The 25,200-nt window shown below is 41.5% G+C and overlaps 2 protein-coding genes across 2 annotated transcripts in view; one reads left to right on the top strand and one right to left on the bottom strand.

Annotated features, from left to right (window-relative positions):
* LOC139571523 (butyrophilin subfamily 3 member A2-like) overlaps positions 1-450 on the bottom strand; it is a 40,451-nt gene extending 40,001 nt beyond the window's left edge. The window contains exon 1 of the mRNA XM_071394490.1: positions 372-450. The gene's annotated coding sequence lies outside the window, so the exon portion shown is untranslated. The remainder of the gene's footprint in view (positions 1-371) is intronic.
* Positions 451-14,688: 14,238 nt separating this feature from the next.
* Positions 14,689-25,200, top strand: part of slc1a4 (solute carrier family 1 member 4) — a 43,128-nt gene continuing 32,616 nt past the window's right edge. The window contains exons 1-2 of the mRNA XM_071394484.1: positions 14,689-15,337; positions 23,343-23,385. Of these exons, the coding sequence (XP_071250585.1) occupies positions 14,826-15,337; positions 23,343-23,385 (555 nt within the window). The 5' untranslated portion in view covers positions 14,689-14,825. The remainder of the gene's footprint in view (positions 15,338-23,342; positions 23,386-25,200) is intronic.

The raw sequence follows: 25,200 nt of genomic DNA, 5'->3' as shown, positions 1-25,200 counted from the left end.
CCTTCAGTATGTTACTATGGATCCTATCAGATAAAACCAGTAGACCTTCAGTATCTTACTATGTCTCCTTTCAGATAAAACCAATAGATTAGAGTAGAGTGATTATACAGTAGTCTCAATCCAAATCGAATTGCTTTGTCTAAAAACATTTGAAGTGGTTTAGTAGCATTATTTTATAATCAAATGAATACCTTAGAAAATACAAAACCTGGCAATTTACAGTATGCCATTTATTAAACTTTCATGATCGTCTATGATTGGCCTAACTATGCTTTAGAGCTCTGCTTTAGGTTCTAGTTTTTAACCATAGCCGACAAGGAAAGCCTACGCTTAACATAACAACTTTTAATTGTATTTAGAAATATTCTCACCGTCTTTACAGCACGTCAAATAAGAAAAGTCTGCAGCGCGTGACAATGAAAGTAGCCTTGTGTGAAATTCAAGAAGGGTTGCCAGGTGCAGTTCAAATTTCTAGCCAAATTTACCCCTCAGAATCCCGCCCATAAGGCCAGTAAACTAGCCCAAATGTTTTGCCCAGCACGAAAGGAGTTGACACATTAAACCCAATAATCCCTTATACATAATATAATCGAGCGAATTAAGAAGGAATATATATGTAACGTGTAATGACGAAACATTCTAAATTCGGTTTTCCATCAAAATAATAATCTTGAGAGCTAGTTTGAAGAGATAAAGCAATTTGAATATGTCCAATAGAAAATATTATTTGCCCTTATTTTAAACTCGCCAGATAATTTTACATCAATGGATGTCGTTTTAACTTGTTTGGCTACTATGATTGTCAATAAAGAATCCCTTTTGACATGTGCATAACTAAATCCGACAGGAGCGTTTGAGTGATGAAAGTTGGACAGAGGATCTCGAAATCTCTGCCCCGAGAAAACGTTTAATGAATGTTAGGCAATTTTTCTGTCAATTGTGCCTTATTATGTTCCAGATGTTAAGACAACAACCCATTAGAAATGGCCTATTTGTGTTGTAACTTTAATGTGTTACAGAGTTGATGTTTAAGTTAATTCATTGAGCTGTATCTGAAGATATTTCTTTACAGTTATTTACATATGTAATTGTATTGGTTAGTATTGAATTACGCTTTTGACTGCAAGTTCCAGAATGCCTTGCGACAGGAAGTAGAGATTGATCGCGCTAGTTAAGTGCAATTAACAGGTGATTATTTTGGCTCCTTTGCGCTAGCATCTTGCTAGCATTGCTCTGTGGAATCTAAAGTTGTTAAATGTAACGTGATAAATAATTATTACTAAAAGAAGCTTTCATTTCAAACCCGACGTCCCGAGTCATTACTTTGAAGATAGTTATTCTATATTTTGGTGCCGAAACCCGGGATATGAGCTGCGACGAAGAAGCGGCTGAAATGGCTGAAGAAGAACGTCGGAATGAAACCGAAAGAATGAGACGAAAGCGGGGTACCATTCGAGGTGCCACAACACGGATTTTGAATCAGATTGACGTGGAAATATCCCAGTCGAATCCGGATACCGATCACTTGAGTACATTGTTGGAATTGCTGTCAGCTAAGGAGAACAGTTTGTTTGAACTTGATGGTGGAATTGAACAGTCAACGCCATTGGACGGATTGGAGGCAGAGATTGCATGCACGGAGGATTACAAAGAGCGCGTTATCATGCTTAAGAGCCGTGCACAACGAGTGATAAAGAAAAACCAGGATCTCAATCCACTACCAGCACGGGTGAGTGATGCTAACTCAAACAGATCACAGAGACAATCAGTAAGGCTACCAAAGTTGATTATTGAGAAATTCAATGGAGATGTCAGTATGTGGCAGGAGTTTTGGAGCCAGTATGAGACTGCTATTCACAACAATGATTCATTGTGTAATAAAGAGAAGTTTACCTATCTGAAAACATATCTCACTGGACCAGCTGCAAAGGCAGTAGCAGGACTGATGTTAACAGACAGTAACTATGATGATGCAATCGCTCTACTCAAGAGCAGATTTGGAAGGAAAGATCTTGTGATTAGTGCTCATATGTCAAAGCTGCTGAATCTCACTCCTGTGAAGAAATCCTCTGATCTAAATGCATTGAGGCAGCTATATGATGAATGTGAAATTCAGATTAGGAGCTTGGAATCACTGGGTGTAGTGTCAGAAACCTATGGAAGCCTACTATGCCCAATCTTACTGCAGATGATTCCAGAGAACATAGCTCTTGACTATAGTCGTCAGAGAGGAGTAGATGATGAATGGAAAGTGTCTGAGATTGTCATTTTCCCACAGAAGGAGGTTCACAGCAGGGAGAGAGCGCTACAAATGACAAGATCATGCAACCAACAGAAAGAGAGCAAACCATGGAACAAGTCATGCTTCTCCAATGAAATGAAAACAAAAATACCCAACATGCCCTCTGCTGCAGCACTGCATACAGCCAGCCAGAAGGAACAAAACTGTCTATTCTGTGACAGTGCAGACCACAAATCAGAAAACTGCCCTGACCACAATATTGCTACACGCAAAGAGAAACTAAAGAAAATGGGAAGATGCTTTGTATGTTTAGGACAGAAACACATAGCAAAATTCTGTAAAGTCAAAGATGTGTCATGTGCAACATGTGGAAGCAGACATCACATTGCAGTGTGTACCGGTAAGAGGAGTGAGGTGCAACCCCCTACTGTTTCTGCAGATGCTGTTGTTTCCTCAGTTATTCCCCATTCAGTGAAGATGAAACCAGATGGACAGAACACTGTGCTGCTACAAACGGCAAAGGCATGGGTAGAAGGCCCATCGGGCAGGAAGATAGCTCGTTGCATACTAGATGGAGGCAGTCAGAGAAGCTTCATACATGAAAACCTTGTGAAGGGCTTGAAGCTACCAGTAATCAGACAAGAGGCACTCACTCGTCACACGTTTGGCTCCTCTGCCCCAGCAACGTCCCAACGCAACACAGTGAAAGTCATTTTGGAGAATGTCTGGGACAAACAGCAGAGAATAGAGATAGAGGCAATTGAAACCCCACAAGTGTGCACAGCTGTGATGAAGGTTCCTGGTGAACAGATTCGACATGAGCTCAATAGAAAGGGACTGCAGCTCGCAGACTTTCCAGGAGATGACAATGATCCTGAACTCTCTGTCCTGATAGGAGCAGACTACTACTGGCAGATAGTATCAGGCAGAGTGGAGCGACTGACGGAGACGCTGGTTGCTTTAGAGAGCACCTTTGGATGGTCGGTGCAGGGACCCGTGTTCATGTCAAGTGTCGCCGAGGCAACTTGCATGTTCATCCCACTTGAGGAAGACACACTAGTCTCCAAACAACTGCATGCATTCTGGGAGCTTGAGTCTCTGGGTATTATAAGCTAGAAAACACAGAACCCAGAGGAAACCGAGGCTCTACAGAGGTTCGAGGAAACAACCACCTTCAAAGATGGGCGATAGCACGTGTAGTTGCCATGGAAACGAGAAATGCCAGAACTCAAAGACAACTATAGAATCGCCAAGAAAAGGTTTGAAGGTCTGAAGAAAAGACTGAAGAAGGATGTGACGTTGTACAGCAGATACAATGAGGTGGTCGAGGACTACTTACAACAGGATATGGCAGAGGACGTGCCCAAGGACAACGCATCAAGTGCAGACAACGTAAAATACTACTTACCTCACCATGCAGTACTCCGAGAAGATAAGGTGACAACAAAACTGAGAGTGGTGTTTGATGCCTCGTCCCATGAAGATGGCTGTCCATCCCTCAATGACTGTCTACTCACAGGACCGAACCTGAATCCGGATCTGCTCAGCGTTCTGATAAAGTTCAGACTACATGAGATCGCATTCATGGCAGACATCAAGAAAGCTTTCCTGCAGATATCCCTAGCAGAGAGAGACAGAGACGCCGTGAGATTTCTATGGCTCACAGGCCCACCAAGGGGAGAAAATTAAGAGGAGCTGCGTGTGCTGAGGATGAAAAGAGTGGTATTTGGAGCTTCCCCAAGTCCATTTTTGCTGGCAGCTACAATCAGGAAGCACCTGAAACAATATGAAACAGAACAACCAGAAGTTGTAGAGATACTGAGAGAGTCACTCTATGTAGATGATTTCATTGCAAGTTCACGCAATGTTGAAGAGGCTTACCTTGTGACAACAACTGCAAGGCGAATGTTGTCGATTGCAGGCATGGACCTCTGCAAATGGATGACCAATTCTCCTGAATTGAAAACAAAATGGGAGGAGAGTACGACAACTGACCACCCGTTGACGCTAGAAACACAAGGATTAGTGCTGAAGGTTTTAGGTTTAGTATGGAGACCGGAAACAGATGATTTTGTGTTTGACCTCAGGCCGCTACTGAGCATTCTAAAGCAAAAGGAAAACACAAAGAGAAGTGTTCTGCAATCGTCTGCACGTATCTTCGACCCTCTTGGGTTCTTAACTCCCTTCACCATCAGGATCAAGTGCATGTTCCAGGAAATGTGGGAGAGGGGACTCAGCTGGGACGAAGAATTACCACCTGATCTGACACGAGAATGGCAACAGTGGTGTTCAGAACTACCCCAGTTACACCAGCTCACCATACCAAGGTGGTACAGAACAGACATGCGGCCACATAATAGCCACACTCTGAAACTACACGTGTTCTGTGATGCAAGTGAAAGGGCTTACAGTGCAGTAGCTTACTTGCAAGGTGAATCACAAGACAGGGAAACAACAAGTCTAGTCGCATCCAAGTCCAGGGTAGCCCCACTTAAGAAAATGACGCTGCCACGCCTGGAGCTCATGGGAGCTGTGATTGGAGCGAGACTAGCAAACAACTTGATGACCACACTGAAAATGGAAGAAAAACAGATCAAAATGTGGACAGACTCGATGATCGTGCTGCATTGGATTTGCAGCTCAGCTCAGAAATGGAAACAGTTTGTTGCGAACAGAGTGACGGAGATCCAGTCCTTGACCAATCCAGAGTCATGGTCACATATTGAAGGGAAAACTAATCCAGCTGACCTCCCTACAAGAGGACAAACTGTTCGAAACTTGACACAGAGCGAGGTATGGTGGAGTGGACCCAGAATTCTGATATCACCCAATCAGTCCGAAGAGACTGATGATAACAAGGTTCCGGAAGAGGTGAATATAGAACTCAAGTCCAGCTGCCAGGTTACTATACAACTCGCAGCAAACAGCACAGACATCCCTGAACCTGTGTTGGAGCTTGAAAGGTACAGCAAACTGAAAAGAGTGTTCAGAGTCACCGCCTGGATAAAGAGATTCATAGCCAATGCTCGTACAACCATAAAGATACAAGGTGAACTGACTGCTGACGAACTGTTCGATGCAGAAAAGTACTGGATTAAGGTAACACAACAACAGAGTTTTGGACAGGAGATCAAACTACTGAAGGCAGGAAAAAGCCTAAACAATGACTGTAAAATCAGAGAACTGAAACCGTTCCTGGACGAACACGAACTACTCAGTGTAGGAGGAAGACTGCAACAGTCCAGCTTCACATTCAGAGAGCAGCACCCATGGGTTCTGCCCAACAAGTACAGATACTCAGAAATGCTGATACAGTACCACCATGAGAAGGTGATGCATTCTGGAGCAAGAGACACTCTAGTACAAATCAGGGAGCAATACTGGATCTTGCGTGCTAGGCAGCTAGTCAAGAGCACAGTGGCAAGATGTATAGTGTGCAAAATATTCAAGGCAAGGGCCGGACAGCAGGTCACTGCGCCTTTACCAAAAGACAGAATAACTGAATCGCCACCATTTGAAGTCACAGGTGTGGATTTTGCAGGACCGCTCTATGTGAAAGAAAATGGGTCTGTGAAGAAGTCATACATTGCACTGTTCACTTGTGCTGTAACCAGAGCAGTGCATTTGGAACTGGTCTCAGATCAGTCAACAGAGAAATTCCTTTTAGCTCTAAAAAGATTAATCTCAAGGAGAGGATTATGCAAGGTAATCTACTCAGACAATGCAAAAACGTTCAAGAGAGCTGATCAGGACTTGAAGGAGCTGTGGAAGGCAATCGAAGAGCCCCAACTCTTGGCGTTCTTCTCAGAAAGGGGCATCACCTGGAGGTTCATCGCCGAGCGAGCAGCCTGGTGGGGCGGATTCTGGGAAAGACTTGTAAGGTCAGTGAAAACATGCCTGCGAAAGGTTCTTGGGAGAGCTTCACTCAACTTTGAAGAGATGTGCACAGTCCTGACAGAGGTTGAAGCTATTCTAAATTCTAGGCCTCTGACCTTCGTGCACAATGAAGTGGATGACCCACAACCCCTCACCCCAGCACACTTCCTGGTGGGTAAACGACTAACCTCTTTGCCTCCAAAGCCATTTCCAGCTGACACTCAGCACCCAACGCTAAACAAGGAGGACATGACACGCAGATGGAAGTACAGGCAGAGACTTGTGACCAGTTTCTGGAACAGTTGGCGAAGAGACTACTTGCTGGATCTAAAGTCAGCACACCGCTGTGATACACCACAGCCCACCCCACTGAAAGCGGGTGACGTTGTACTCATTGGAGAAGATAACACACCCAGACAAACCTGGAAACTAGGAAAGATTGAGGAACTGTTTCCAGGCCGAGATGGCCTAGTTAGATCATGTTCAGTTCGTACTGCTTCAGGGACTTTGTTGAGGAGACCTATTCAGTTGATATACTGATATACTATATATGCCTAGAGATCTAGATGAACACAGTTGTTCATCGGGGGGGGAGGATGTTGTAACTTTAATGTGTTACAGAGTTAATGTTTAAGTTAATTCATTGAGCTGTATCTGAAGATATTTCTTTACAGTTATTTACATATGTAATTGTATTGGTTAGTATTGAATTACGCTTTTGACTGCAAGTTCCAGAATGCCTTGCGACAGGAAGTAGAGATTGAACGCGCTAGTTAAGTGCAATTAACAGGTGATTATTTTGGCTCCTTTGCGCTAGCATCTTGCTAGCATTGCTTTGTAGAATCTAAAGTTGTTAAATGTAACGTGATCAAGAATTATTACTAAAAGAAGCTTTCATTTCAAACCCGACGTCCCGAGTCATTACTTTGAAGATAGTTATTCTATAATTTGCAAGACTCACTCATTGCAATAGGCATAGGCTACCGACTCAAATCTGGGTTTATGATTGTAATTCAACTTTGCCATAGTTTTCTTAGCTAGATGCATGTAGCCTATTGCCCCTGATGCAGTAGCCTAAGTAAGTGAATGATTTAGAATCTTGCTTAGTTGAAATTGACAGATTCATTTATATTTGCCTGCTGCAGAGCCTAAGGGCTGGGCCTCTCAGATCATGGTTAGAAGGTTCGAGATCTCCCCACACTCACTCAACAGCCTGCCTCACTGCCTGATAGTCAGCAGCAGCAGATCACATTTAAATATCTTTTTTTGAAATGGCATGTTGGCCGTGGTGCAATCTAGAAGTTGAACCAGTATATTTTCACCTACGACATCGTTTTTAAAGTAACCCAATTACAGGAATTTGCGAACATGGCAACCCTGAGTTCAAGTGCGAAACCGTTAAGTAGCCTAGGCTAAAGACTGTTGGTTGTAACGTAGCCCAGATGTATGACTCTAAAGCAGCCTTCCGTTAGTCTTTAAGGTCCAATGATCTTTATATACTGAACAAAAATATAAACGCAATATGCAACAATTTCAAAGGTTTTACTGAGTTACAGTTCGTGTAAGGTAATCAGTCAATTAAAATAAATACATTTGGCCCTAATCTATGGATTTCAGCCATGGGTGGGCCATGACTGGGGAGCCAGGTCCAGCCAATCAGAATGAGATTTTCCACCACAAAAGGGCGTTATTAGAGACAGAAATACTCCTCAGCTTCATCAGATGTCCGGGTGGCTGGTCTCAGACGATCCCGCAGGTGAAGAAGCCGGATATGGAGGTCCTGGACTGGCGTAGTTACACATGGTCTGCAGTTGTGAGGTCGGTTGGAGTGCTGCCAAATTGTCTAAAATGACGTTGGAGAGATATTAACAGAGATAGAGATATTAACATTCAATTATCTGGCAACAGCTCTGGTGGACATTCCTGCAGTCAGCATGTCAATTGCACGCTCCCTCAAAACTTGAGACATCTGTAACATTGTGTTGTGTGACAAAACTGCACATTTTAGAGTGCCGTTTTATTGTCCCCAGCACAAGGTGCATCTGTGTTATGATCATGCTGTTTCATCAGCTTCTTGATATGTCACACCTTTCAGGTGGATGGATTATTTTAGCAAAGGAGAAATGCTCACTAACAGGGATGAAAACAAAATTGTGCACTAAATTTGAGAGTAATACTGTACATGTTTTGTGCATTATGGAACATTTCAGGGATCTTTTATTTCAGCTCATGAAACATGGGACCAACACATTACATTTTGTATTTATATTTTTGTTCAGTAAATGTTATTGTCAGCGGTATACTGACTGTGGCAGCCAAAACAGCCAAATACTCGATCTAAAAGTGAATCGATTTTTATTTGCAATATTGTTCTAGAATCATAAAGCCTTTGACTTTCATGTCACATTAAAATAATTTCACAAATGCAAAATATACACTTACTTTAAAATAATTTCACAAATGCAAAATATACACTTACTTTAAAATAATTTCACAAATGCAAAATATACACTTACTGTACAATGTTTTAACCGGTTTTATCACAGTTGCTGTGGACAGTATTTTTCAGTGACAACATGTTTCTGGCAGCCTTCTTCCATTAAACACAGGTGTGTGACGCATGCTAGACAGCTAATTAGCACAGGTGGTCCCTCTGTCTTCCATCTGTTATCCATAAACGTGCTGTAACATGGAGATATGGTCATGTGGGAACACTAACCCTCATCATATAAAGGTGTGTATCAATTTAACCCTTTTGTTTTTTGACAATTATTTCTCACTGACATGAAAGATAATTCTTATGCTTTTAAAATGTAACCCAAGTGATGCATGTTAAACCGAGTATCATGGAACGTCTGGAACGATCCCCCCCTTTTTTTCAAATTTTCGCCTAAAATGACATACCCAACTCTAACTGCCTATAGCTCAGAACCTGAAGCAAGGACATGCATATCCTTGATACCATTTGAAAGGAAACACTTTGAAGTTTGTGGAAATGTGAAACAAATGTAGGAGAATATAACACATTAGATCTGATGAAAGATAATACAAAGAAAAAAACAATCATTTTTTTGTAATTTTTTTGTACCATCATCTTTGAAATACAAGAGAAAGGCCATAATGAATTATTGTAGCCCAGGCGCAATTTAGACTTTTGCCACTAGATGACAGCACTGTATTTGCAAAGTTTTAGAGTGATCCAATGAACTATTACATATCTATTAAACATGTTGTATCAAGACTGCCCAAATGTGCCTAATTGGTTTATTCATACATTTGTGCGCTCTCCTCAAACAATAGCATGGTATTATTTCACTGTAATAGCTACTGTAAATTGGACAGTGCAGTTAGATTAACAACAATTGAAGCTTTCTGCCCATATCAGATATGTCTATGTACAGGGGAAAAAATGTGTTTCTTACAACCTCATGCTAATCACATTAGCCTACGTTAGCTCAACCGTCCCGAGGACGGGACACTGATCCTGAGGAAATTTAAATATGTATACTCCCACCAACAGAAGAGGCCTTCTTCCAATGACTCATGTGTAATGTAATGGAACTGAGACTCTTATGACTCTTGTGTAATGTAATGGAACTGAGACTCTTATGACTCTTGTGTAATGTAATGGAACTGAGACTCTTATGACTCTTGTGTAATGTAATGGAACTGAGACTCTTATGACTCATGTGTAATGTAATGGAACTGAGACTCTTATGACTCATGTGTAATGTAATGGAACTGAGACTCTTATGACTCTTGTGTGTAATGTAATGGAACTGAGACTCTTATGACTCATGTGTAATGTAATGGAACTGAGACTCTTATGACTCATGTGTAATGTAATGGAACTGAGACTCTTATGACTCATGTGTAATGTAATGGAACTGAGACTCTTATGACTCATGTGTAATGTAATGGAACTGAGACTCTTATGACTCTTGTGTAATGTAATGGAACTGAGACTCTTATGACTCTTGTGTAATGTAATGGAACTGAGACTCTTATGACTCTTGTGTAATGTAATGGAACTGAGACTCTTATGACTCATGTGTAATGTAATGGAACTGAGACTCTTATGACTCATGTGTAATGTAATGGAACTGAGACTCTTATGACTCTTGTGTAATGTAATGGAACTGAGACTCTTATGACTCTTGTGTAATGTAATGGAACTGAGACTCTTATGACTCTTGTGTAATGTAATGGAACTGAGACTCTTATGACTCTTGTGTAATGTAATGGAACTGAGACTCTTATGACTCTTGTGTAATGTAATGGAACTGAGACTCTTATGACTCATGTGTAATGTAATGGAACTGAGACTCTTATGACTCATGTGTAATGTAATGGAACTGAGACTCTTATGACTCATGTGTAATGTAATGGAACTGAGACTCTTATGACTCATGTGTAATGTAATGGAACTGAGACTCTTATGACTCATGTGTAATGTAATGGAACTGAGACTCTTATGACTCTTGTGTAATGTAATGGAACTGAGACTCTTATGACTCTTGTGTAATGTAATGGAACTGAGACTCTTATGACTCTTGTGTAATGTAATGGAACTGAGACTCTTATGACTCATGTGTAATGTAATGGAACTGAGACTCTTATGACTCATGTGTAATGTAATGGAACTGAGACTCTTATGACTCTTGTGTATAATGTAATGGAACTGAGAGTCATGACCAAGGCCTAGATGTAATGTAGTCTCAAAGACTGTACAGTATGGCAGCCTGTAGACTTGTTTTAATGCACAAGTTCAAACTGTAGATTCCAACATCCATCCCTACTAGTCTACAAGGGTGTATTAGTTTTAGCTCTCCGGTGGCCTGGATGTGGGAGGAGATTTCACAATGGAATATAAACCATTTACAGTTGAATGAATATTCAATCTAAAGTGTTTATGGAAATAACAAAATCACTGTTACATCACAAATCAACATCAGACAGGGAGACAAATCAGCTGATCAAGATGATCTATATATACATGTGGTACCTGATTAATAGACAATATGAATCTCATATAAAATATATAACATAATCATACCAAAATGACCTATTACGTTTGTTCATTAATATAAGTAACTTAGGCCTAGCACCCTAGCCATTTAGCTAACTGACAGATTTGGTAACAAAAGAACTTTCTCTTTTTATAAGTGACTGTAAATTAGGCCTTCTTATTAGAAGGCTGCAGCATGTTTAAAAACTTTTCAAACTGGCAGTAGACCTATTGGAGGAGGACAGGAATCTCTGAGTGGGAGAAAAAAAGCACACGTTTCCCAATAATAACCTTTATTATGGCGCCATCTAGTTGGATTATAGGAGAGATGACAGTCTGCCTCCGTGTCACTCAAAGTAGGCAGAAGTCCAGATAAAAAACCTCTGAATAATCAATCATTCACACAAAGCCTATAGGAAATTAAGTTACTGCAGGCTATTTGGCCTAGCCAATATCTGTTATCATGTATTAGGCCTATCATTGCACTGTGTGCCATATTCACATATTATAATGATGTTGAGAGCCTATAGGCTACACCATAATATACATGACACAACACAAGATCACCAGAGATTGATTTGTAGTCTACATTTTATTCATGTATAGCCTATAGCCTATAAAATAACATTTCTGCAACTTTCAATCTTATAGAATAACTGACATTACATAATATCTGAAGATGCAGGACGACTGAGATCTACGCAGACTACTCCGCCTTTAAAAGGCCTGTCCGCTCGACAGTGTTGTCAACTTAGCGACTTTGTCGCTATATTTAGCAAGTATTCAGACCCCTCTAGCGACACATTTTCAAAAAAGCAACTAGCGACGTTATTCCTCTCTCCTACAGCGTCCATCACAATTACATGCACATGGCCAATTATGCAAATTAGGTGATGATGTAATTTAGCAACTTCTAGCTACTTTTAGGACAGCCAATAGCTACTTTCCTTACTGAGGAGTTGGCAATGGATTATTAGCAGGGCCGGGGGAACTGGGAAGTGGGTGTGCGGTAAACCCGCCCCTCGTCTTCTTTAGCAACTGCCCGTGTTATTTTGGGATCGGGAACAAAATATTTCGGTCTCAATGACAACATGAAGCACATAGGAGTTGAATGGTCTGACAGTACACATCGATGCACAGATTTTAGAAGCACCTAATTGTATCCAAGATAGGCTATATGATTAATAACTGTAGCCTAGCCTATAGCCAATAGGACTACCACATGGCTCCTAGCATATACAGTGCCTTCAGAAAGTATTCAATCCACTTGACTTATTCCACATGTTGTGTTATAGCCTGCATTCAACATGGATTATATGTATTTATTTTCTCACCCATCTACACACACTACCCCATAATAAAAGTGAAAACATGTTTTTAGACATTTTTGCAAATGTATTGAAACTGAAATACAGAAATATTTCATTTGACATAAGTATTGACACAAGTATTGACAAACTCCAGTGTAGATTTGGCCCTGTGTTTTAGGTTGTTGTCCAGCTGAAAAGTACATTTGTCTCCCAGTGTCTGTTGGAAAGAAGACTGAATCAAGTTTTCCTCTAAGATTTTGCCTGTGCTTAGCTCTATTCCATTTCTTTTTATCCTAAAAAACTCCCCAGTCCTTGCCGATGACAAGCATACCCATAACATGATGCAGCCACCACAATGCTTGAAAATATGAAAAGTGGTACTCTGTTGTGTTGGATTTGCCCCAAACATAGCACTTTCTATTCAGGACATAAGGTTAATTTCTTTGCCACATTTTGTGCAGTTTTACTATAGTGCCGTATTGCAAACAGGATGCATGTTTTGGAATATTTTTATTCTATGCATGCTTCCTTCTTTTCACTCTGTTATTTAGGTTAGTATTGTGGAGTAACTACAATGTTGTTGATCCATCCTCAGTTATTTACATTTAACATTTAAGTCATTTAGCAGACGCTCTTATCCAGAGCGACTTACAAATTGGTGCATTCACCTTATGACATCCAGTGGAACAGCCACTTTACAATAGTGCATCTAAATCTTTTAAGGGGGGGGGGGGGGTGAGAAGGATTACTTTATCCTATCCTAGGTATTCCTTAAAGAGGTGGGGTTTCAGGTGTCTCCGGAAGGTGGTGATTGACTCCGCTGTCCTGGCGTCGTGAGGGAGTTTGTTCCACCATTGGGGGGCCAGAGCAGCGAACAGTTTTGACTGGGCTGAGCGGGAACTGTACTTCCTCAGTGGTAGGGAGGCGAGCAGGCCAGAGGTGGATGAACGCAGTGCCCTTGTTTGGGTGTAGGGCCTGATCAGAGCCTGGAGGTACTGAGGTGCCGTTCCCCTCACAGCTCCGTAGGCAAGCACCATGGTCTTGTAGCGGATGCGAGCTTCAACTGGAAGCATATTTCCTAATGCAACCAGTCAACACTAACTGTTTTAAAGTCACCATTGGCCTCATGGTGAAATCCATGAACGGTTTCCTTCCTCTCTGGCAACTGAGTTAGGAAGGACACCTGTATCTTTGTAGTGAAGCACATTTTTACTCCTGAACGTATTTAAGCTTGCCATAACAAAGGGGTTGAATACTTATTGACTCACAACATTTCATATTTTTATTATAAATTCATTTGTACTAATTTCTAAAACTATAACTCCACTTTGACATTATGGGGTATTGTGTGTAGGCCAGTGACACTAAATCTCAATTTAATCAATTTTAAATACAGACAACAACAAAAAGTCAAAGGGTAGGCACTGTAGGCCCCATCCCAATAGCTTGACATGACCAGTACCCCATAAGCATGATTCAGACCCCCATTCAGACCCACCATCACCAAATACTACTGCATCAAGTAAATGTCATTCATGGAGTTTGTCTCACTCATATGTTTCATTAATTAATAACCTACAGGCATGATGTCATTAATTGAGAGTTTGTCTCACTCATATGTTTCATTAATTAATAACCTATAGGCATGATGTCATTAATGGATGTGTCTTTTGCTAACGTGGTTAGCTAATAGATTTACATATTGTGTCTTCCCTGTAAAACATTTTAAAAATCTGAAATGGTGGCTTTATTCACAAGATCTGTATCTTTCATCTGGTGTCTTGGACTTGTGATTTAATGATATTTAGATGCTACAATATACTTGTGACGCTATGCTAGCTATGCTACTCAGTGTGGGGGGGGGGGGGGGGGGGGGGGTGCTCCCGGATCAGGGTTGGTGACTCGTTAAAGGTTAATGGAGAGTTTGTCTCACTCATATGTTTAATAAAGTAATTCGCTATACAGGCCTGTATAGACGTAAGTTATTTCATCTGCAGATAATGACTAGTGTAATATAATGACGCAACTAGAGGTACACTAAATCAAATATTATCTTTGAAATGTTTACATTTTTCTCTAATTTCCAGTCACAACATGTATCAATTCAAATGCACAGTTGCAGACCCAGGCAATTTCTCCCACTGTTGCATCAGATGGTCTTAATATTGAGCAAAAGAAGGAAGTGCGCATGTCCTCTTTTTTTGTGTGTAGCCCCTCTCTCACCATTGGTGGAGAAACATGTTGCGTTTGATAGGACTAATAACGCTTGCATCAGTCTACTCGCAATTGCTACTCATCTGAGTGTGTGTTCTCCCACGCTGCTCCAAGAACTGGCAATTGTCTCACGAATTACCGGTATTCAGAGTTCTGCCCCACAATTTCCATCAAAATGGAGAAGAAAAACGGACACACAATGATCAATTCGGTCTCCACCGACGAAATCTTGGAGAAGAATGGAAAGAAGAAGAAAAGCTGTAAAGACAAGTTGATGAGATTTTTGAATAGGAATATGTTAGTGATAATGACGGTATCTGGAGTACTAGTAGGCGTAGGGCTCGGAATGATGGTTCGGAATATGAACCTAACCCGGGCGCAGATGACTTATTTTGCTTTCCCCGGTGAGATGCTTCTGAGGATGTTGAAGATGATTATCCTTCCTCTGGTCGTGTGCAGCCTGATCTCCGGTGCCGCGAGCCTGGACACGCGCTCCCTGGGGAAACTAGGAGGCATCGCGGTCTCCTACTTCTTGGTGACCACCCTCATCGCATCCGGAATCGGTGTGTCCCTCGCCTTCATTATCAAACCGGGAGTCGGTGCCGGGGCTCTGAACACAAATAATCTAGGTCTCGAGAGCGTCAATACCAACAAGGAGACCACGGATTCGTTTTTAGATCTTGCAAGGTAACGGTTGTGGGGATGAGGTTATTGTTTCAATAGGCTAATACATGTATTCTGTTAAGGAGTGTTTATTGGAAGGAAATACACTAGCATGTCTGGGGGTGTGAGATGACTGAGGGGCGGGTAGTAGTGGAGTAGATGCATACTCCACTAGTTCCCCCGGGCGCAATGCTGTAGCCTATATAGGTTACACACATGAGAGCCCAGGCGCATGCTTGTTCCAGTACCTTACATGGAATTACATGGCACTCAGAAATGAAAACACCTAGGCCTGCATATAAATTATCATTGATCAATATTTCTGTGGGATTTAGTCAACATATGTTCTTCATTTATGCATAATGGTACGATATAAAGCAGTAAGAAAAACAAAACAGACCGTGACCGGAAGAAGCACTGCAAATAAACAAAATAACTATAGCATTCCCATGAGACATGAGACAAAGGTTCTCACACAGTGTGTCATTGGGTGTCTGTCTATCTGTCTGTCTCTCTCACTATCAACAGCTGCCTGTCTGCTCGTATGTGTGTCTGCCTACCTAACTCCCTCTCTACCTGAATGACTGTCTGTCTGTCAGTCTATGTGTCCAGACCGTCAAACGGTCTGCCTGCCCTCCTATCAATCTGTCTGCCTTCCTGTCTGTCTGTCCGTCTGTCTGCATCTGAGGGAAAGCTGACAGCTGTTAAACCAGGGATTCTATTCTGCACAAGGAAAAGTTTTTGTAGGGAAGCCCAAGCTACACCACAGTATGTCAACTACACAACCGTATAATAATAATATATCACAGCAATATATCCCAGCCACGTATCCCATATATCATAGCCATATATCCCAGCCATATATCATAGCCATGTATCCCAGACATGTATCCCAGTCATGTTTCATAGCCATATATCCCAGCCATGTATCCCAGCCATGTATGATAGCCATGTATTCCAGCCATATATCATAGCCATAGATCCCAGCCATGTATCCCAGCCATGTATCATAGCCATGTATTACAGCATATATCATAGCCATAGATCCCAGCCATATATCATAGCCATGTATTCCAGCCACGTACATGTTTCCTATACTCTATACATGCCACTGTTAGTGCATGACTGAAAACACTTGTGCCCCTTGAAGCATAGATACTGGAGGCTGAAACAGGGGGGTTGAGGGACACTGTCAAGAAACACAGCATCAGGTGTCAATGCAGACTGTCTGGGACAAGAATCCACCTGTCCTGAAGTATTAGTGGTCTATTATAAACTGTCTGGGACAAGAATCCACCTGTCCTGAAGTATTAGTGGTCTATTATAAACTGTCTGGGACAAGAATCCACCTGTCCTGAAGTATTAGTGGTCTATTATAAACTGTCTGGGACAAGAATCCACAAGTCCTGAAGTATTAGTGGTCTATTACAAACTGTCTGGGACAAGAATCCACCTGTCCTGAAGTATTAGTGGTCTATTACAAACTGTCTGGGACAAGAATCCACCTGTCCTGAAGTATTAGTGGTCTATTATAAACTGTCTGGGACAAGAATCCACCTGTCCTGAAGTATTAGTGGTCTATTATAAATTGTCTGGGACAAGAATCCACAAGTCCTGAAGTATTAGTGGTCTATTACAAACTGTCTGGGACAAGAATCCACCTGTCCTGAAGTATTAGTGGTCTATTATAAACTGTCTGGGACAAGAATCCACCTGTCCTGAAGTATTAGTGGTCTATTACAAACTGTCTGGGACAAGAATCCACAAGTCCTGAAGTATTAGTGGTCTATTATAAACTGTCTGGGACAAGAATCCACAAGTCCTGAAGTATTAGTGGTCTATTACAAACTGTCTGGGACAAGAATCCACCTGTCCTGAAGTATTAGTGGTCTATTATAAACTGTCTGGGACAAGAATCCACAAGTCCTGAAGTATTAGTGGTCTATTACAAACTGTCTGGGACAAGAAACCACCTGTCCTGAAGTATTAGTGGTCTATTACAAACTGTCTGGGACAAGAAACCACCTGTCCTGAACTATTAGTGGTCTATTACAAACTGTCTGGGACAAGAATCCACCTGTCCTGAACTATTAGTGGTCTATTACAAACTGTCTGGGACAAGAATCCACCTGTCCTGAAGTATTAGTGGTCTATTACAAACTGTCTGGGACAAGAATCCACCTGTCCTGAAGTATTAGTGGTCTATTACAAACTGTCTGGGACAAGAATCCACCTGTCCTGAAGTATTAGTGGTCTATTACAAACTGTCTGGGACAAGAATCCACCTGTCCTGAAGTATTAGTGGTCTATTACAAACTGTCTGGGACAAGAATCCACCTGTCCTGAACTATTAGTGGTCTATTACAAACTGAGAATACAGATTATTATTAGTTTTACTCCGTCCTCAAGGGCCACATTCTAGATGTTGTTGTATCCTATCTCACTGACACTTCATTTATAACTGGCTTACTTTACTTTATCTTTAACTTGGGGCGGCAGGTAGCCTAGTGGTTAGAGCATTGGGTCAGTAACCAGCAGGTAGCCTAGTGGTTTGAGCATTGGGTCAGTAACCAGCAGGTAGCCTAGTGGTTAGAGCATTGGGCCAGTAACCAGCAGGTAGCCTAGTGGTTAGAGCATTGGGTCAGTAACCAGCAGGTAGCCTAGTGGTTAGAGCATTGGGCCAGTAACCAGCAGGTAGCCTAGTGGTTAGAGCATTGGGCCAGTAACCAGCAGGTAGCCTAGTGGTTAGAGCATTGGGTCAGTAACCAGCAGGTAGCCTAGTGATTAGAGCATTGGGCCAGTAACCAGCAGGTAGCCTAGTGGTGAGAGCATTGGGCCAGTAACTGAAAGGTTGCTGGATTGAATCCCCGAGCTGAAAAGGTAAACATCTGTTGTTCTGCCCCTGAACAAGGCAGTTAACCCACTGTTCCCCGGCAGGTCCTCATTGTACATAAGAATTTGTTCTTAACTGACTTGCCTAGTTAAATAAAGGTTACATTTAAATGTGTTTTATCTAGGCGACCCAGTTCAGATCAAATATCTATTTTACAAGGAAGAGCTGTCCTAAGATGACATGGCTGTCCCACGTATCAGTGTCTTAACTTATTAACGTCTCTAATTGACAATTAGAGAGAGTAAACACCTGGCTTCTCCTGTCTAAATCAGTCACTTATTGAAAGGTGAGAATGAAAACACTCAAGGACAGCGGTGTTGCACCCCAGCATTATGTGGTTTAACTCTGTCGGTAGTGAACCACCCCAGCATTATGTAGTTTAACTATGTGGGTAGTGATGCACCCCAGCATTATGTGGTTTAACTATGTGGGTAGTGATGCACCCCAGCATTATGTGGTTTAACTATGTGGGTAGTGATGCACCCCAGCATTATGTGGTTTAACTATGTGGGTAGTGATGCACCCCAGCATTATGTGGTTTAACTATGTGGGTAGTGAACCACCCCAGCATTATGTGGTTTAACTATGTGGGTAGTGATGCACCCCAGCATTATGTGGTTTAACTATGTGGGTAGTGAACCACCCCAGCATTATGTGGTTTAACTATGTGGGTAGTGCTGCACCCCAGCATTATGTGGTTTAACTATGTAGGTAGTGATGCACCCCAGCATTATGTGGTTTAACTATGTGGGTAGTGAACCACCCCAGCATTATGTGGTTTAACTATGTGGGTAGTGAACCACCCCAGCATTATGTGGTTTAACTATGTGGCTAGTGAACCACCCCAGCATTATGTAGTTTAACTATGTGGGTAGTGATGCACCCCAGCATTATGTGGTTTAACTATGTGGGTAGTGATGCACCCCAGCATTACGTGGTTTAACTATGTGGGCAGTGATGCACCCCAGCATTATGTGGTTTAACTATGTGGGTAGTGAACCACCCCAGCATTATGTGGTTTAACTATGTGGGTAGTGAACCACCCCAGCATTATGTGGTTTAACTATGTGGGTAGTGCTGCACCCCAGCATTATGTGGTTTAACTATGTGGGTAGTGATGCACCCCAGCATTATGTGGTTTAACTATGTGGGTAGTGAACCACCCCAGCATTATGTGGTTTAACTATGTGGGTAGTGAACCACCCCAGCATTATGTGGTTTAACTATGTGGCTAGTGAACCACCCCAGCATTATGTAGTTTAACTATGTGGGTAGTGATGCACCCCAGCATTATGTGGTTTAACTATGTGGGTAGTGATGCACCCCAGCATTACGTGGTTTAACTATGTGGGCAGTGATGCACCCCAGCATTATGTGGTTTAACTATGTGGGTAGTGAACCACCCCAGCATTATGTGGTTTAACTATGTGGGTAGTGAACCACCCCAGCATTATGTGGTTTAACTATGTGGGTAGTGCTGCACCCCAGCATTATGTGGTTTAACTATGTGGGTAGTGATGCACCCCAGCATTATGTGGTTTAACTATGTGGGTAAATTACCAACTGCTCTGTTGTCAGTTGTTACGTATCTCTGCTGCTATGGCAGTCGGCTACATAAAATATTATATAAAATAATCACATATATTTTAGGTAGAAAAGTACACATTTCCTGATTCAAAACCGATAGTACTTTTGACAAAATTAGCTAATGTGGCCGTACACTTTCAATAAAACGATGAATTTGTCCACAGTTTGCGTATTTGTGCATTCATTGTCAACGGAGCAGAGCCAGCATTATGTGGTTTAACTATGTGGGTAGTGAACCACCCCAGCATTATGTGGTTTAACTATGTGGGTAGTGATGCACCCCAGCATTATGTGGTTTAACTATGTGGGTAGTGAACCACCCCAGCATTATGTGGTTTAACTATGTGGGTAGTGCTGCACCCCAGCATTATGTGGTTTAACTATGTGGGTAGTGAACCACCCCAGCATTATGTGGTTTAACTATGTGGGTAGTGAACCACCCCAGCATTATGTGGTTTAACTATGTGGGTAGTGTTGCACCCCAGCATTATGTGGTTTAACTATGTGGTAGTGATGCACCCCAGCATTATGTGGTTTAACTATGTGGGTAGTGCTGCACCCCAGCATTATGTGGTTTAACTATGTGGGTAGTGATGCACCCCAGCATTATGTGGTTTAACTATGTGGGTAAATTACCAACTGCTCTGTTGTCAGTTGTTACGTATCTCTGCTACTATGGCAGTCGGCTACATAAAATATTATATAAAATAATCACATATATTTTAGGTAGAAAAGTACACATTTCCTGATTCAAAACCGATAGTACTTTTGACAAAATTAGCTAATGTGGCCGTACACTTTCAATAAAACGATGAATTTGTCCACAGTTTGCGTATTTGTGCATTCATTGTCAACGGAGCAGAGCCAGCATTATGTGGTTTAACTATGTGGGTAGTGAACCACCCCAGCATTATGTGGTTTAACTATGTGGGTAGTGATGCACCCCAGCATTATGTGGTTTAACTATGTGGGTAGTGAACCACCCCAGCATTATGTGGTTTAACTATGTGGGTAGTGCTGCACCCCAGCATTATGTGGTTTAACTATGTGGGTAGTGAACCACCCCAGCATTATGTGGTTTAACTATGTGGGTAGTGAACCACCCCAGCATTATGTGGTTTAACTATGTGGGTAGTGTTGCACCCCAGCATTATGTGGTTTAACTATGTGGTAGTGATGCACCCCAGCATTATGTGGTTTAACTATGTGGGTAGTGCTGCACCCCAGCATTATGTGGTTTAACTATGTGGGTAGTGATGCACCCCAGCATTATGTGGTTTAACTATGTGGGTAAATTACCAACTGCTCTGTTGTCAGTTGTTACGTATCTCTGCTGCTATGGCAGTCGGCTACATAAAATATTATATAAAATAATCACATATATTTTAGGTAGAAAAGTACACATTTCCTGATTCAAAACCGATAGTACTTTTGACAAAATTAGCTAATGTGGCCGTACACTTTCAATAAAACGATGAATTTGTCCACAGTTTGCGTATTTGTGCGTTCATTGTCAACGGAGCAGAGCCAGCATTATGTGGTTTAACTATGTGGGTAGTGAACCACCCCAGCATTATGTGGTTTAACTATGTGGGTAGTGCTGCACCCCAGCATTATGTGGTTTAACTATGTGGGTAGTGAACCACCCCAGCATTATGTGGTTTAACTATGTGGGTAGTGAACCACCCCAGCATTATGTGGTTTAACTATGTGGGTAGTGTTGCACCCCAGCATTATGTGGTTTAACTATGTGGTAGTGATGCACCCCAGCATTATGTGGTTTAACTATGTGGGTAGTGCTGCACCCCAGCATTATGTGGTTTAACTATGTGGGTAGTGATGCACCCCAGCATTATGTGGTTTAACTATGTGGGTAAATTACCAACTGCTCTGTTGTCAGTTGTTACGTATCTCTGCTGCTATGGCAGTCGGCTACATAAAATATTATATAAAATAATCACATATATTTTAGGTAGAAAAGTACACATTTCCTGATTCAAAACCGATAGTACTTTTGACAAAATTAGCTAATGTGGCCGTACACTTTCAATAAAACGATGAATTTGTCCACAGTTTGCGTATTTGTGCATTCATTGTCAACGGAGCAGAGCCAGCATTATGTGGTTTAACTATGTGGGTAGTGAACCACCCCAGCATTATGTGGTTTAACTATGTGGGTAGTGCTGCACCCCAGCATTATGTGGTTTAACTATGTGGGTAGTGAACCACCCCAGCATTATGTGGTTTAACTATGTGGGTAGTGAACCACCCCAGCATTATGTGGTTTAACTATGTGGGTAGTGTTGCACCCCAGCATTATGTGGTTTAACTATGTGGTAGTGATGCACCCCAGCATTATGTGGTTTAACTATGTGGGTAGTGCTGCACCCCAGCATTATGTGGTTTAACTATGTGGGTAGTGATGCACCCCAGCATTATGTGGTTTAACTATGTGGGTAAATTACCAACTGCTCTGTTGTCAGTTGTTACGTATCTCTGCTGCTATGGCAGTCGGCTACATAAAATATTATATAAAATAATCACATATATTTTAGGTAGAAAAGTACACATTTCCTGATTCAAAACCGATAGTACTTTTGACAAAATGAGCTAATGTGGCCGTACACTTTCAATAAAACGATGAATTTGTCCACAGTTTGCGTATTTGTGCATTCATTGTCAACGGAGCAGAGCCAGCAACGTCACTAGTCACGTGACCTGCAGTTGTTTCAGTTCTCCACTAGAGGGAGAGAGGGGGAGAGGGCAAACTCCACTGAACTAGTTTCAATATATGGAATCACTTGGGAGTCCCTGGATTTTGGGTAAACTTCTCCTTTAAGAGTTGTTGGTTTATAAGTTCAATAAATGCCATTGTTCAATAAATTCCATGGCCTCATTGAACAATTGATTTAAACATTTAATTTGTTTCTTAACCTCTGCTTTCATTAATATAATATAATCAGACAAAAACATGTACGATTGAAGTTGTGAATTTACGCAGATTCTGTGGTTATTCAACGTGTAAGGCTTGCTTTGTAGTGGTTAAAGGTTTTTTAATGATAATAAAAAACGTTTAATAAACGTGTTAATGATGAACCAGAGAGAGGGTCCCAAGTATGTCTCCTGCCTCAGTGTTCACTTCCCATCACTTCTAACCACTAGTGGGCCAGTAACTGAAAGGTTGCTTGATCAAATCCCCGAGCTGACAAGGTAAAAATCTGTCTTTCTGCCCCTGAACAAGGCAGTTAACCCACTGTTCCCCGGTAAGCCGTCATTGTAAATAAGAATTTGTTCTTAACAGACTTGTCTAGTTAAATAAAGGTTAAATAAAAACATTTAAAAAAACATTCATAAGGAGATTACTGGTTTAAGAAATATGAAGGAAACTCCCACTAATCCATGCCTCCACCAATCCAATGCTTCAAGATTTGTGGGAAGTAGTGAACAAGTGCATACTTCAGGAGAAAGGGGATATTATTAGGATGTACCCCTGGTTCAAGACTAACACATTAATGAAACCTCTCCTGTTTCTCTTGTCTTCCTCTGCAGGAATTTGTTCCCAGCTAACCTTGTGGCTGCAGCATTCCGTTCTGTAAGTATCTCTCTCTCTTCACCCCTCGTCATCCCTTCTCTCCTCTCTCTCTCTACCTATCAGTCTCTCTCGCCTCTCTTCATCTCTTTCTCTAACTTTCTTTCTCTCTTCATCTCTCTCTGTCTCTCTCCACCTCTCCGTCTCTCTCTGTCTCTCTCTCTCACACATACTGTCCTATGCTCACCTCTTCATATATATATATGTATACCATAAATCCTTTCCTTAGCGTTAAAAGTCTATATAAGGTCATTAATGAAGAGACTCAGTATAAAGAGAGTTCTGCTCTCCCTCTCGTCTTAGCACCTCTCATCTTCCTTTCACCAACCGTTACCATAGTGAGGTGATTCCATTCCTAACAGCCTAGCAACCTGTCTCGCCTCGTTGCTCTTTAATGTGCCCAGTGGCTGCCCGGTACCATTTCCTGGAACTGTGTGAGTGTCTGTCTATTAAGGCTAAAAGAGGGTCAGGAGGGTTCAATGTTTGGGGAGGAACACACACACACACACACACACAAATATGTGTCCTTTTATGCATGTTCTCATGGGGACATTTAGGGATTTCAGGTCCCCACGAGGATAGAGAAGAACAAGACCACACACACACACACACACACACACACACACACACACACACACACACACACACACACACACACACACACACACAGAGCTGAATAATAATCATCAGTAGGTCAGGAATGAGAAATGACATCCATGTAATGCCTTTTCATTCATATTACTGATACCAAACATTAACAAAACAACACGAAGAACAATATAATTTTGTTTTAATAGACCTGCTGTCATCTACTGTAGTACTACATCATGGTAAAACCTGCTGTCATCTACTGTAGTATTACATCATGGTAAAACCTGTTGTCATCTACTGTAGTACTACATCATGGTAAAACCTGCTGTCATCTACTGTAGTACTACATCATGGTAAAACCTGTTGTCATCTACTGTAGTATTACATCATGGTAAAACCTGTTGTCATCTACTGTAGTACTACATCATGGTAAAACCTGTTGTCATCTACTGTAGTACTACATCATGGTAAAACCTGCTGTCATCTACTGTAGTACTACATCATGGTAAAACCTGTTGTCATCTACTGTAGTATTACATCATGGTAAAACCTGCTGTCATCTACTGTAGTATTACATCATGGTAAAACCTGTTGTCATCTACTGTAGTACTACATCATGGTAAAACCTGCTGTCATCTACTGTAGTACTACATCATGGTAAAACCTGCTGTCATCTACTGTAGTACTACATCATGGTAAAACCTGTTGTCATCTACTGTAGTACTACATCATGGTAAAACCTGCTGTCATCTACTGTAGTACTACATCATGGTAAAACCTGTTGTCATCTACTGTAGTACTACATCATGGTAAAACCTGCTGTCATCTACTGTAGTACTACATCATGGTAAAACCTGCTGTCATCTACTGTAGTACTACATCATGGTAAAACCTGCTGTCATCTACTGTAGTACTACATCATGGTAAAACCTGCTGTCATCTACTGTAGTATTACATCATGGTAAAACCTGCTGTCATCTACTGTAGTACTACATCATGGTAAAACCTGCTGTCATCTACTGTAGTACTACATCATGGTAAAACCTGTTGTCATCTACTGTAGTACTACATCATGGTAAAACCTGTTGTCATCTACTGTAGTATTACATCATGGTAAAACCTGCTGTCATCTACTGTAGTACTACATCATGGTAAAACCTGCTGTCATCTACTGTAGTATTACATCATGGTAAAACCTGCTGTCATCTACTGTAGTACTACATCATG

This window comes from Salvelinus alpinus, chromosome 3 (genome assembly GCF_045679555.1).
Source record: "Salvelinus alpinus chromosome 3, SLU_Salpinus.1, whole genome shotgun sequence".
Taxonomy (NCBI): domain Eukaryota; kingdom Metazoa; phylum Chordata; class Actinopteri; order Salmoniformes; family Salmonidae; genus Salvelinus; species Salvelinus alpinus.
Note: the sequence above shows the minus strand (reverse complement) of the source record. Positions and strands in the feature narration are given on the sequence as shown.